At 38.1% G+C, this 14,402-nt stretch overlaps 1 protein-coding gene across 2 annotated transcripts in view; it reads left to right on the forward strand.

Moving 5' to 3' along the window:
* Positions 1-14,402, forward strand: part of Hmgcll1 (3-hydroxy-3-methylglutaryl-CoA lyase like 1) — a 122,636-nt gene that overhangs the window by 105,578 nt on the left and 2,656 nt on the right. For both annotated transcript variants that reach the window (XM_006973739.4, XM_042281282.2), the window contains exon 8: positions 11,009-11,134. In XM_006973739.4, coding sequence (XP_006973801.1) covers positions 11,009-11,134 — 126 coding nt within the window. The remainder of the gene's footprint in view (positions 1-11,008; positions 11,135-14,402) is intronic.

Below are 14,402 nucleotides of genomic sequence, written 5' to 3' on the forward strand. Positions count from 1 at the left end.
ACCCACAGTACTGGTGGAGACAATACTCAGGCTTCTTCATTCTATAAAAGCCTTCTTTTGACTAATTTCAGAAGGACCCAAGCTGACCTGAGAACCTGTGGGAATGTAGCTGGCTGAGGTCGGTCAGTTCCCCTGAAATAGAGAAAAGAATGAACAAGGAAGAACTCTTGGGGCCAATTGGGTCTGTTCTTTGGGAGTTTGAAGTACAGAAAGCATTGTTCCTGTTCATCTATAATACTGAGACACTTAGTTTGTATTCTTGCCCAGATAAAAATTAGCCTGGTTTTGTCCATATGTGATAATTAGGGTATTTTTCTGTATACTCCAGATATGATTTTTCTTTTTGTGAAACTGATCAAGTCAATATGGCAAATATGAAGGGGTATCTATATGTTACTGAGACCTAAAGGTTTGTGTCTGCTTCTGTCTTCATTATTAACTAAAGGAATCTTGGATTTTAATTCTTTAAAGGGATTAAAGTTACATAAATTTTTAAAAAATGTTAGACATTGCCTTGAAGCTTTTTAAATGTAGAGGTATTTGGTAGCCTTGACAAAAAAACACATGGACTTTACTGTCTCAAGTCACAATCTTTAGCAAGGTTTTTTTTTTAAGTATGCTTTTAATAACTTTATTCTTTATTATTATTATTTCTTTAACTTTTTTGAGATTATAATATAATTACATCATTTCTTCCCTCCAAACCTTCCTGTGTATGTCTTCTCACTCTCATTCAGATTCATGTCCTTGGTCATTAATTGCTTTATATACATATATGTATATGCATGTATATTTCTAAATACATGTAAAAATGATCTGCTCAGTTGTCTAATGTTACTTGTATGCAGATAACTTAATTTTGTCTTTCAGCATTGGATATTGTGGTTGTATGCCATCTAGAGTTTTGTATTTATTTGTAGACTTTGCCTGAAGCCACTATGTCTTTGTTTAGATATTGGTCCACTGTATTTTCAGGTCTTGAGGAAGAGATACACCAGAGTAATTCTGTTGTCCCAAGTTTTAACAGCAGAAGCTTTTATTGTTTGAATTTTATTTGACATTGTATTTCGTGACTTAATTACTAAATTAGGTGTTCCTGGGTGTGCCAGTTGGTTTTTGTCCACTTGATAAATTCGAGAGTTGTCTGGGAAGAAGAAATCCCATTGAGAAAATACCTCCATCAAATTGTCTGTGGGTATTTTTGATTAATGATTGATGTGGGAGAGCTCAGCTCATTGTGGGAAGTGCCACCCCCAGGCAAGTATCCTGTGTTGTATGATAAATCAGGCTGAGCACAACATGAGGAACAAGCAAGCCACATTCCTCTTTGGCTCTGCTTCACTTCCTTCCCTCAGGTTCCTGCCTTGAGTTCATGCCTCAGCTTCCCTCAGTGGACTGTGAAAGGGGATATGTCAGTCAAACAAACCATTTCCTCCCAAGTTGGTCATGGTATTTATCACAGCAATAGAGAAGTAACTAACTGAGCAAAGTAAGGTCAGTATTTGTAGAAAGTCTGCTTTCAAAGTTGATGACCTCATTCATGATGGAAGTAATTCTTTCTATAAGATTTAGATTTTCTTGGCATTTCAGCAATGGAGAGGTCAGTATTTCAGTACTAACATCTGAGAAGAATTAGGTGGCCAGAGTGATACTTCACAATCAACCAAAATTTGCATTTTCCTCTATATTCTTTTTATACAGAATATTTTCTTGACCACATAAGCATCTTAAATTATGTGGCTAAAAGTCTTCATCTATATCTCAGTTTTTTCTAAGAAAATATGCACAATTGTCTCACACATTGATTATATCATGTTTTCTGCATATACGATTTTGATCACAACCCACTTTATTTCCTGTATAATTAATTGTAGTTTATATCTACTTTTATTTTCTAAGGAGTGAAGTTCTGAGGTTGCCATTGTTCTCAGAAACAGTGCTTGCCTGTAGTTCTTACATGAGAGATCTCAAAAATGGATTATTTCTTTGCCTCTGTTCTAGATCTGAGGTGGAACATGACAGCTCCAGCTGAAGATGATCAACTTCAGTCCACATCACACACACACACACACACACACACACACACACACACACACACAGCAGTTTCCAAAACACCATTTTGATGAAAATGTGTGTCTAAGAAAATATGGTTCATGGGGGAAAAGACAGGTGATGAATAAATAAAATGAAAATTAATATAAATTTTTTCTATCCTCAAATATGTGATGCTGTCTGGTGAACTGGATCAACCCCAGTTGCTCCTTGTGCAGACACACTTGCCCTTGGGAGTGTGTATATATTGTATTTCTATAATTACTTCATCAGTTATACTTTAAATACTTTTCAAGACAACTCGTTCTAGTCTGGGTATCGTGGCATTTAGCGAGGCGCAGAAGAGTGCCGTTCAAGCTGATGTATTGCTTTGCCGCTTTGACTGACTTCTTCCGGGCAGCTGCCCTGCATAACCTCCCCACCCTCTCCGGTCTGTCAATACGGGTAGCACTATTTACCCTTGATCCCAAACCCTGCATTTCCAGTTCTTTCCTCCTTTAATCAATTCCTGTCTTTGTTGCTCCGTCCTTTGCTTATGTTTATTGGCATCGGCTTTAACGTCAGTGTTAGGGGCCTCACTTCAGCATCTGCTTCAGAACTGGGAGTTATTTACCTCTTACCAGAAACAGTCCAGAAAGAAGGCCTGTTCTGAATCAGCTCGTAGATGAAATCCGTGTGAACCCTGTGACTTCCTAGAGGAGCTCAACTCACTTAACATCAGTTAATCAGCTGATCAGTTGCACGGGGGTGGGCGTGTGGGGTGTGGGGTTGGAGTTTGGCTATTACCTGATTGTAAAACCCTGTGATTTTTTTTTAAGATTATTATAAAAGCATGCAGCGGCCTCCGCCACTGTGGGAGCTATTTACAGTTACGCAGATCTGTCCTCTTCCCTTGCACTTCATTATGCCACTCACGCCACCCCCAGCTTTGTGCAAACTTAACTGAGTATTGTGAGACCAAAGCTCGGCTGAGAGCTAGTGTCAGAGAGGCAGAAGGCGACGATCAAATCTTTTCTGCGCTTTGAGTGTGTAAACTCAAGTATTATGTTTTGGACAAGGTTGGTCACTTATTTTTCTCCAAAGATCCAGCATCTCGTTCCTTTACCATAGTTCTGAAATTTTACCTGTCTGCCCCACAGTACCTTAAAGAATAGTTTTCTCTATTAATTTACCTCTTCATCTTCCTGTTCATCCTATAGTCACTAGTCATAAGAACTCTGTTATCTTTTTTTTTCTATGTATAGCACCATTCTTTACTTTTAATTAGATCTGCCCTATGGCTTCTAATTTAAATGCTGTCTATACTCTTTCTTCCTTCCATTCAGAGATGGCAGCTTCTTCTATGACTCTCGTGCATAACATGCGCTCCACTGGTAGCCATACCATATAGATTTTTATTTAATTTTCAAATGTTTTTATTCATTCTATGCGAATTTCATACGGTTTATTTATTTATTTTTTATCATATTCTTTCCTATTCCCTAAACCATCATCCACTGTCTCTAGTCCCTGGCCAACCAACTTGAGGTTCACCTAAGCTTAGAGCCTGCTTTCGATAAACCCAGCATCGCTACTGAAGGAAACTGACTTTCCCTCTTCTGGCAGCTATCAATCACGAACAGCCTCGAGACTCGGGGTGGGACTTCCTGCCAGCCTAGCCTTCCCCTCCTTGCTGGGACCTTTGCCTGTCTTGTGCCTGCAGCCACTGTCTTTTTGCGTTCCTTCGTACGCCTGCCCTGTCGTGTCTGCCCCTTAAAGTGCTACAACCACGTGTGGATCTTTGGATCCTCCTGACTCCTCTTCCACGTAGCTGAGAGCTAGATGCTGGGCTGTGTGACCAACACATTCCTCAACACAGACTTCCTCATTTTACAGTTAGGGGAACAAGATGTCCACAAGTGACAGAGGTTTCCAAAGAGAAGTTTGACTTCTTTCTATTTTATTATTTATTTATTTATTCTTTTAATTTTGGACAGTTTAACACATGTATGCCAGGCATTGTGGGTATATTCATCCCGTCCCCCCTCTCTTACCTCTCCTACTCCTATGATCTCCTTCTTCCCGACTGCTCCTCCCCCGACTTTCACCTTTCTGCATGTTCATCCACCTTCTTTTCTGTGATGTTTCCTGGGCCTGGAAGAGGGGGATTTTTATAGGAGGTGTTATTTTCAGGGCTGAGCACTCCATAGTTGTGTTTCTCAGCATCTTGAGTCTCTGTATTAACTGTTACCCACTGTAAAGGTTTGGTCTTCTTAAACTAATTGATAAAACACTAGGCTGTGTGTTTTTCATCTGCCGACAGCTCTGCCCTCTTCTGCCATCATGATGGCCTTCTTTGTTTCAGGGCTTGTCAATGGCGGAAAACAGTGGATGCCATTGTCACCTTTCTTAATTATCTGTAGTACCTCTTATTGGATTGTAAATGTTTAGGGAGTTTTTTCTATTCTGGGTTGTAATGTTCTCTTCCCCTAACTCATCGTTCTTTTTGGTCTGCCGCTCCCCACCCCACAAATGAGTTTTCACCAAGACAAAGACTCAAATCTCTGCCCTTCTTATCCTATACAAATTCTTTTGAGAGCTCTGAAATGGAATGGTAAAATAAATTCAGAGTTTTAATTGATCTAACAGTGGCCTGAGAGATAGCTCAGTAGTTAAGAGCATTAACTCAGAATTTGGTTCCCAACACTCACAGGGCATCTCACAGTCACCTGTAACTCCAGCTCTAGGGGCCCTGATGCCCTCTTCTAGTATCTGTGGGCAACAGCACTCATATTCACACACTGACACACACACACACACTCACTCACACTCATGTACAAGTATAATAAATATTATGGGATAATCTATGCAGAAGTGAAAAGTGGGGAAATGAAAGTACAAAGAAGAAATTAAAAGCAAACTGTTCTGAGGTCTGTGCATTGTCACAGAGTTATTGGAAGGTAATTATAATTGAAGAAGGGTATTGTTGGTATTATAGGGTATTATTCTTTATTTTTTTATTTACCTTTTAAATTTTGTCAATTTCACACATGTATAGAGTCATCCACAAATAACTTAGAAGTCAAAATCTTAAGTCACCATCCTCGACAAAATACAAACACAAAAATAGCCAATTAACAAAAGAGCCGTTATCAAAAAGGAGGAAACAAGGAATGTAGGAAATGGAAAGAAACGAGCCAAACAGCAGAGTGTAGCTAGGAGCTTAGTAACTGTGCCTGAGCTGGATATTCTTATATCATGCTATAGATCAAAATGAATAATGGTGCAAACAATGCTTGCTTCTCCCACTCTTACGTTCCTTGTATGTGGATGCCTGTTCTCACATGATCATTTGGGACCCCAGGTGTTTTCTTGCTGATGGTTCACCATTTCTGAGGGTCTCAATGGCATTTGCATTTGATTATTTGAAAGGAAAAAACTACATAGTTTTTGAAAAAAAAAAAAGAACTTGTTTGAGAAAGGGCACGTATGACGTTGCTCACATGCTAACGCTTAAGCATAGTCTCGTGCATTTAAGTACAACAGCAATTTGCTAATGTGTAGCTGGATCCTGGAAGAAGATGAAACAGAGTTTAGGTGAAGAGCTACAGTGATCTGTAATTCTTACACAGTCAGGTCAAAAGATTATGGGTATCCAGACTTTTTTATGCGTTAACTTTCATTTGGGGATTTGAAATAATACATATTTTTAGTGTTCATAAGGGAAAACGATAAATTTTTTTGGCACAGAGCACAGAAATCCTCAATTGAACTAGAACCTCATACTATTTTTGACACTTAAATGTTCTTATTTCCGGAAATAGTGTACAAGTCAGGAAGTAGCATTTGCTAACATTTCAGTGTTGACATGTGAGATTTTTTTATGTCAATTCTGTCTCTTGCTACTGAAGTATGTTGTAGCAACCTGAATGTTAGCCATCATTTAAGAATTAGAGATATGGAAGCTTAGATATTGCCTTATATTTATCTATTAACTGAAAACAGTGCTCATTAAATTCCGTTTTGTTTAAGGGATATTGGTATAGATACTTTGTGTTAACTATGTTAGCTAGAAACCACGGCTGGCCGATAAAGAACAAAGAGACAGAACTAACATTCACTCAAGAAGTAAAGTAGATAAGGCTTATGCAGTAGGGGGAGCAAACATTGGATGGGGGTTGAGTATGACTCAAGTGCATTAGTACATGTCTGAAGACATTGCCGTGAAGCTCACTGAGGTGTACAATCCATATACACAAATTTAAAAGGAGAAAACGGGTAACACTGACAACAATCATATACAGAATTGAATCCAGTAAGTGGCTGGGATAGGTCAGGATACTTCTGTGATTATTGTACCGCCAGAAGAAGAGAGTTGTGAACAGAGTAAACATTCGCCAATAATGCCCATTTGCCCTAAGCACTTGTGATATATAATTACTATAGAAGACTAGATACAGTTTGGAAATGCAAATTTACACCGAATATCTTGTTGTTTTATCTTTTATCTCCTCAAAAATCAATTCAAACCCTTAAATATCCTATGAAACTGTGCTGTGATAGTTTCTATTACATAAATTATTAACTATTTTCTCCTTGTTATATATTTAACACAAGAACTGATTTCTACTGTTACAAGAAATAGTAGAAAGAATGCCCAGCCTTGAACATAAATCTGTGTCAACATTTTCTGAGATTTTCTTGGGCTGTCCTCCTAGAAATACAAGCAGTAGGGCAAGCGTGTTTTTCCTGGACCATCTTGATGACGTTGCTAAGGAGAAGGAAGTCTCACAAGAAAAGGGAGGCTTTCTTACCTGTCAGCACTCCTTCCTCGGCTCACCCCACATCCCAGACCAATGTTTCAGGTCCAGAAAGATGGGGTAAAGTGTTTGTCAGGATCTGCCACTTAGTTCATGTTAAATATGAACTAGTACTATCAGCCCCAGTGTATAACTGGCCCTTCCTTAGTTGATTTCATATCAAACGTGTGAAGTGGTACATATCACTTGCTTTCTGTGAGCCTCAAGTTTTCTCACCCATCAAATGGACATGTAGTATTAGTTACTTCACACTGGTGTTGTGGAGTTTTTTCCATTGTGAAGCTGACAATCCCTGTGAAAAATAAGCTTTCATAAATATTTGTTAACACCTTTGCTATTTTCTCAGTCTTATCGAAATGAAAATTTCCTTGTTATACATTTTTTCCACCTAATCACACTTCTTTAATTTCTATTTCAATATGACTATACCACGTGAAGCTATGATATAACCTGACTCATTTCTAAAGCAAAAGAGGAAGGAGTTTAAGAAATTCTATTTCAAAGACGAGGTCTGTTATATGAAAGCTTTAGTAATGACCGTATTCATTTCTGAATGCAGATACATACATGCATGAATAGACATAGAATGGCTGATACACTGGTTTTGACACATCATTAGCATCCAAAACAGGTAGCATTATTCATGGGTGTCAACTGTTCGTCATCTGTGGTTCTCATAGCATGATATCATCTTCACAATATATTTACATGGCAAGTGGGAGTCCTCTGGGGTACCATAGTTCAACATGGAGTAGCAATTTAAGTTTTCAGTTGAGAAGCATTTCTTGGCAAGATCTGGGCTTACAGAAAAGGATGCTGTGATCCATTAGTGATGCCTGGCTTAGTAAATAGAAATAATAATACTGGTGACTGCAGTCCTTCACTAGACAGAACACTGGCTATGATAAGGAGTCAAATTTACCATAAAATGATGGTAACTTTTTTTAATTTAAAATTTTTGATGTGTGTATGTGTATGTATGTTACATCTGTGCCCCCTGAGGCCAGGAAAAGGTGTCAGATTCATTGGGGATGGAGTTACCGGGAGCTGTGAGCCAACCAACATGGATCCTGGGTCCAAACTCATGTGCTCTGGAAGAGGACCTTCACCACTGAGCCATCTCTCCTGGCCCAATGAGTACAGTTTTGTTTTATTCTGTATGGACATTTACCCCTGAGTAATTTTAATTCCAAAGGGAATAATTTTAAATATCCGAACTGCTACTTTAAATCTAACATCTTTGCAGATTTTTAAAGAAAGTTCTTAGAGAGCAAAATAATAGATGATTTTTCAAAAAATTAACATTACCAAATGTTAAGTGTTCCTGAGACTTTAGTAACTTCAATACCTAAAGCTTAGACTGCATGGGATATTTTGAAAACAGGATAGGGCGCTTTTTTAATTTTTCAAAAGGATTTGTTTTATTTCCATTATGTAAACACACTTATTTATTGATTGGGGATTATTTCTAAGCAGCATGTCAAAATAACCTTTATTTACTTGGCATGTCTGCAGAATGTGAGTGTTGTGTAAAATTAGCATGCCTCAGAATTCACCCACTGTTGTAGAAAAGACCCAATATGCTTATAATATATCTATGTCTAATTTATTACTTTCTAGAGATGGCAATTAATACGAATTTTACACAGATGTACAGAGCTCAAGCAGGTGGAAAACACCACTGAAGTCAAGGGGTTGATTTATTGATTAGTAAGAGAGAGAGAGAGTAAATGAGGAAGGACATTTCAACTGAGTGTTCCTGTTGTTTGCTTTGCTTTATTTTGTGTTTGAGGCCTGGCATGTTGTTTGATTATGGTAAGTTACTTCTTGGCACGCAGGACACAAAACTTCATAATTTTTGTTTCTAATGCTAAGTTCCATGATTGCTGGGAGTTTATGTTTAGTTACTGGAATCATAGTTTCGGTTACTAAATATTTCAAGTCAAAGGAGGAAGTAACCAAGCACACAAAGGATATTTTAACTGTGGCTTCATGCATCCTTCAGTCTTGTTGTTCTTATATTTGTTTTAAATGTATGAAAGTTGTTCACTTGATGGATTGTTTTACATATTAGCTGTCCTCTCTCACTGGGACCCAGTGGGTTATGAACACTGGACGTGAACCTGGGGATTCTAAGGTTACACTGCCACCATGTGGCTGTTCATCTCAAGATGGACATTGCTTCTGAGATAAATAAAAAGGCAAATGCTTTGTTTTTATTGTAGTTTCACAAAAGCTGTGGTGTGTACTTCACACACAACCTAAACACACACACACACACACACACACGCACGCACGCATGTCCTTGTACATACCCGCCCATTAAGCACTTCTCCTAAGCCAAGCTTGTGTTTAATGAGAGACAGGACATCCTCTAATGCTGATAATCTCTCTGAAGTAAATATAGGTGGTCTGTGCATTGTTTTCAAATATATATAATGATAAGATTTTAGTTATGAACTCTAAATGCATTCCCTCTTTATAATAAACACTTAATTAAAATAAATAATGCTTCTTAGTCTGTTTTCTGCTTGTCAACATGTTTGGTATCACCACTTCCAAATTTTGACTAGGAATATCTGCAATAACTTTTTTAGAAGTAAAAGAATGTAATTTATTTCTTGTTTCCATTTTTAACAGGTGCATAAAATTGATACTTATGGGGTACCATATAATGTTTTTTATGTGTGTACAAATTGTTTAACTAATTCGGGCGGGAGGGCTAGCTACTAGTACTTTTCATTTATTTATTAAGAATTTTTTATTTATTTACATACCAATCACAGATCCCCTCTCTTCCCTCTTCCTGCCTCTCCCAACCTTCTCCCCCAACCCACCCCCAAGTCCCTCCTCTTTAAAGGTAAGACCTCCCGTGGGGAGTCAGCAGAGCCTGGTACATTCAGTTGAGGTGGGTCCAAGCCCTCCCCCTGCATCAAGGCTGTGCAAGGTGTCCCCCATAGCTAGTCTCCAAAAGGCCAGCTCACGCACCACTGGCCAATAGTACTTTTTAAGGGACCATAGATAATTCTAATGGGTACTCAGTAGTGAGGACTATTGGAACTTCTGTCTCTTTGGATGTTGTGTTAAATTCCACTAAATAGATTAGCTGCCAAGTATAAAGAGCAAAGAATTGATTAAGTATTTACGTAGCCCCTCGATTATTGAGTTGACAGCTTTCCCAGATGAATGGCACACCCAGCTTCCTTTTTATATTATCAACAGCCGATACCCAGGACTTTCCTTGATATCATTGTGCTTTTATCTTCCATGGTCTCAGCAAAGAAGCTCTTTGTCCTCTGCATCCCCAAGTCCAAACACTCAATCTATACTAATGTTCAGCTTCCAGAGGCTGTGGATAGAGGCAGAGTGGGTGTTCTCTGGGGATAGAATTCTCCACCAGACCAGGCACTTGTACAAGTTTTCTGAACCTGTTCTACTTGAGGTTCCTCCCTGTGATGTGGGAGTAGTATGAGAGAATCTTTGTGTGGGTTTTGGTGAGAGTTGTGAGCCATGCACACAAAACATTTAAAACGGACATGTATCAGTTAGAGTGGGCTCAGTGACTGTGAACTGCTGTAGTTAGAGAGGAACACCTTGCCTCTTAAATACCTTTTGCTTCCAGAGGAACAGAGTTGTGTGTGCAAAATAGTGTTGGGTGAATTGGATAGATAAATTGAGCCCACACAGCCCACTGCAGATGTTAGCCTCACCCCTCACTACCATACACAAGTTCCAGTCTTCTGTGACTTTGGTTTTGAGCAGTAGTATTGCAAATGCTTTGTGTTATTCCTGCAATGTTTTAAAGAAATTAGAGAATATCCAAAACCAGAAATGAATTGACCTTACTTCAAGCTCTGTCTCTACCAGCTGTGCTGTTAGAGAGAACAAACATACAAAACCCTACCTTTTAAATTTTGGTATAAGACTGGCCCAGCTGCAAAGGTCTTTTTAGCAGAGTGTTTGTTGGTCTAGGAGATGAACTTAGTCAGAAAAGGAACTGGTTCCCCAGGGACTATTCTAGCATCAAGTGAACAGCGACTATGTTAAGGTAACAGGTTCAAAGTTTGCTTGCTGGGTCTTCATGACAGGCTAAATGGAAGTGGATGATTCATATTCCACACGTGCACATGCCTTAGGTGTTGTGGTTTATTTTTCAGATGGGAGTTAATGTGGTGGACTCGGCTGTATCCGGATTAGGTGGCTGTCCTTATGCAAAAGGTGCTTCTGGGAATGTAGCCACCGAGGATTTGATATATATGCTTAATGGCATGGGGCTCAATACAGTAAGTTCTTTTTACCATGTTTTTTAATATCCATGCTTTCTTTTCAGGTTCAGACAGGAATACTTCCTCAAAGCTGAAAAGCAACTCAGGTCAAACTTTTACCTCATTGCTATTTACTGGAATGTACGGAAGGAAAATACAGTGAACGGGTTTCAGAGACTTTGTAGGTGCTTATTGCTAGAGCTCAGTCACCAATAGCGTCCTCATTCCCTGTTATAAAGTTTTATGGACTCCAAAATAATTTTCCATCTATTATCTGCTTTGCCTTTGCATACTTACTGTGTGAGAGCTCCTGTCTTTGTGATTACAATGCTCTGTAGTTTTGCTTTTGGCTCCTCAGAGAAACCGAGATCCTCAGTCAGGCTGGGATTATTATGTTAGCCTGGGGCTCCTGACACTTTGCAAATGGCCAGTGGAAGGGCAAAGTTTAACTGAACGTGAGATGTAAGACACAGGTGGCAAGAATAGCCTCTTTCTAGGTACCTAAAATGGTACGTCTTGTGAGCTAACTCTGCTGAAGCCAACTCTGAGCTTTCTTTCTTTTCTTTAGTAACAAAATCTGTCAGCACAGTGAAGATTCTGTTTTATGGAAAACCATGAAAGGCAAGAAGACTATTCTGAGATTATTGCACAGCCAACCCATAAAAGCATCAGTTAGCTTACAACATACCCTCCCCCCTTCTTCCTCTCCAGTCTCACCGTAATTACACCAATTCTCCCGTGGCATCCAGCTCACCTATTACTCTGTTCTGTTCTTCACTGCTTCCCTTTATTTATGCTTTCATGTAATTCTGAGCGGTTTTTTACCTCATACCTTATTTCATCTAGAAAGTGAGGTACCGCCAACTGGTCCATTCCTAGCATCACTCTGTCTATACCAGGCAAAGCTATAAGGACCTTGTTGCTTCCCTGGAATTTTGTGTTTTTATTTGTTCATGCCCCCAAAAGTTGTATCATGATATTGTTTATTCTTCTAGCTTCCTGGACAGTCAAAATGCAGTCATTATAGCTTATTCTTACTCAGTGTCTGTAACATACAGATGCTCAATAAATATTCATTGAGAGTTTACCTGGCACCAAAGACTAACAGCTGTTGTCTATAAACCACAAAATCTATTACTTATCTTCTCTGTAGGAAAATACTGGTTTGCTTACACAGTGACCTAATCATTGTTTTAGAAGACAGTGACTGAAAATGAAGAAAAATGGATCCTTTCTTAGAACTTAAATGAATGAATTAAGTTTAATTAACAACCAGTGTTAAATGTTTCCTGTAACTTTAGGTTTCAATGCCAAATTCCAGAAAATCAAATCTCACCCTTAGGTTGAGGAGGATTTTAACACTAAGGAACACTACAGTCACTACAAACCACAGTCCCAGTTACTTACCAAGAGCAATAGTAATAATCATAGAACCATAGCTCTTTGTAGAGTGCTCATCCCCTGCACTAATTGTGGTTCCAGACTTGCATTTGAGTTCATCACTACCACAAGATTTTTTTTTTCTGTACTGCAAGGATGCACATACTATGCTTCTGCTTCAGCAACTCCCAGTGAGCTTGTATTTCCTCCAAAACAAGGTTTACTGTGTAACACACTCTGGCCTGTTGGCACCTTCTCCATCATAAATGCTCTCTGGGACAAGTTTGATCATTGCTACCCACATGCCCTGTGGCTCTTCTCATCCTTCACAAACTGTGCTGTTTCTTTTAGGTCTTTTGTGTTGATGTTCTTTGCCTACAGCGCCCCTTGTAGCTTCTTCCTCCTGTCACCACACGCACCATGATTATACCTTCACAGCCTCTTCCCTGGCACATTGTTTCTACTCTTTCCTCATGAGTTGCTTGGTCCTTTTAGTCAGGTGGACATATCTCTCTCCATGCACTTAAGTATAGTACAGAAATTTATATTTGTGAGTCTCTAATTGTCTGTATACACATAAGCTTCATGAGGACAAAATAGTATGCAACCTATGTGAAACCTCACAATATATCATATTACTTTCTAGACATCTGATAAATGATTTAAGATTAAATACAGTATTTTTTATATTCACATCAGCTAATTAGGTGAAATTATAGAGAAAGATCAAAACAAAATTCTTTCTTGAGATAATATTAGCATATCCTATGCATAAATTGTTAGAAATGAAATTCTTACAAAGTTTAGAAGAACATTAAAGACTGAAATATTCCATCAAACCCTTGGTGGATTTAATTCAGAAATGTAAGACATATGAAACTATTTAGATATCATTGTATTAAGAATTTAAATTAAAATGTAGACTCAGATGTTCCATGACAAAAACAAATTTCTCAAATAAAAAAGAATGCTGCTACCCTGAAACCATGTTCATAATGTAAAAGAAAATAAAAACTGTTTAAAATAATCATTTTACAAAACATTTTCTTGACCATTATTAAAAAGAGAAATAAAAAAGAGTGTTCTGAAACATTCCTAGAAAGAAAAATTAAAATGAACATGTTATGAAAAGCTTTGTGAATTTTCATTCTTGTCCATTTTAGGAGGAAATCAGATTTCCATACATACTAAAAATAGCTACTAGCAGTTTACTGGCAAAGATTAATTTTAATTGTTAGTTATCACTGTTTCTAGTTCATGTTGAAGAAGGATGTAAAAGCATGTGAGATGCTACATGAAGGCAAATGTACAGTGGACATTTTCATATATGTGTCCTTCCAGTCACAACAAAAGCACTGGGCAAAATACTGTTGTTACTAAGGCCCACAGATGAGGACTATGCCCTGAACTTGGCCTTCATACCATCTGTGATCTGTCAGTCAGGGATTTTCCCAAACCTTGGCTGCTTTTATTTATCCTTTCAGATAAATGTTAGGCACAGAAGGTGCCATTATATAAAAAAATGTATACAAAATACTGCTAATTTTCTCTGACTTGCAGATCTCCATTTCACATCATGTCACAATTCTGATGCTGTATATTGTTAAAAAAAAGAAAGAAAGAAAAAAGAGAATAAAAAAGAGAATAAAAGCAATCATCTTTCCTAAAATCCATATAAATGTATCCAGTTTGTTTCTTCATATATAATAAAGACATTATCTTCCCAATTAAGTATCTAAGTATAAACGTCTCCAATCCATTATTGTTTTATTTCCTCTTTCCTGATACTTTATGGACTGTTTTCAAATTCTACCATTGTCCTTCTTAAACATAAGAGATATTTGTGAATTATACTGTTATTTGGAGGAGTCTCCTCCATATTATGTTTTAATAAAGTGTAGAAATC

This window comes from Peromyscus maniculatus, chromosome 7 (assembly GCF_049852395.1).
Source record: "Peromyscus maniculatus bairdii isolate BWxNUB_F1_BW_parent chromosome 7, HU_Pman_BW_mat_3.1, whole genome shotgun sequence".
Classification (NCBI taxonomy): Eukaryota; Metazoa; Chordata; class Mammalia; order Rodentia; family Cricetidae; genus Peromyscus; species Peromyscus maniculatus.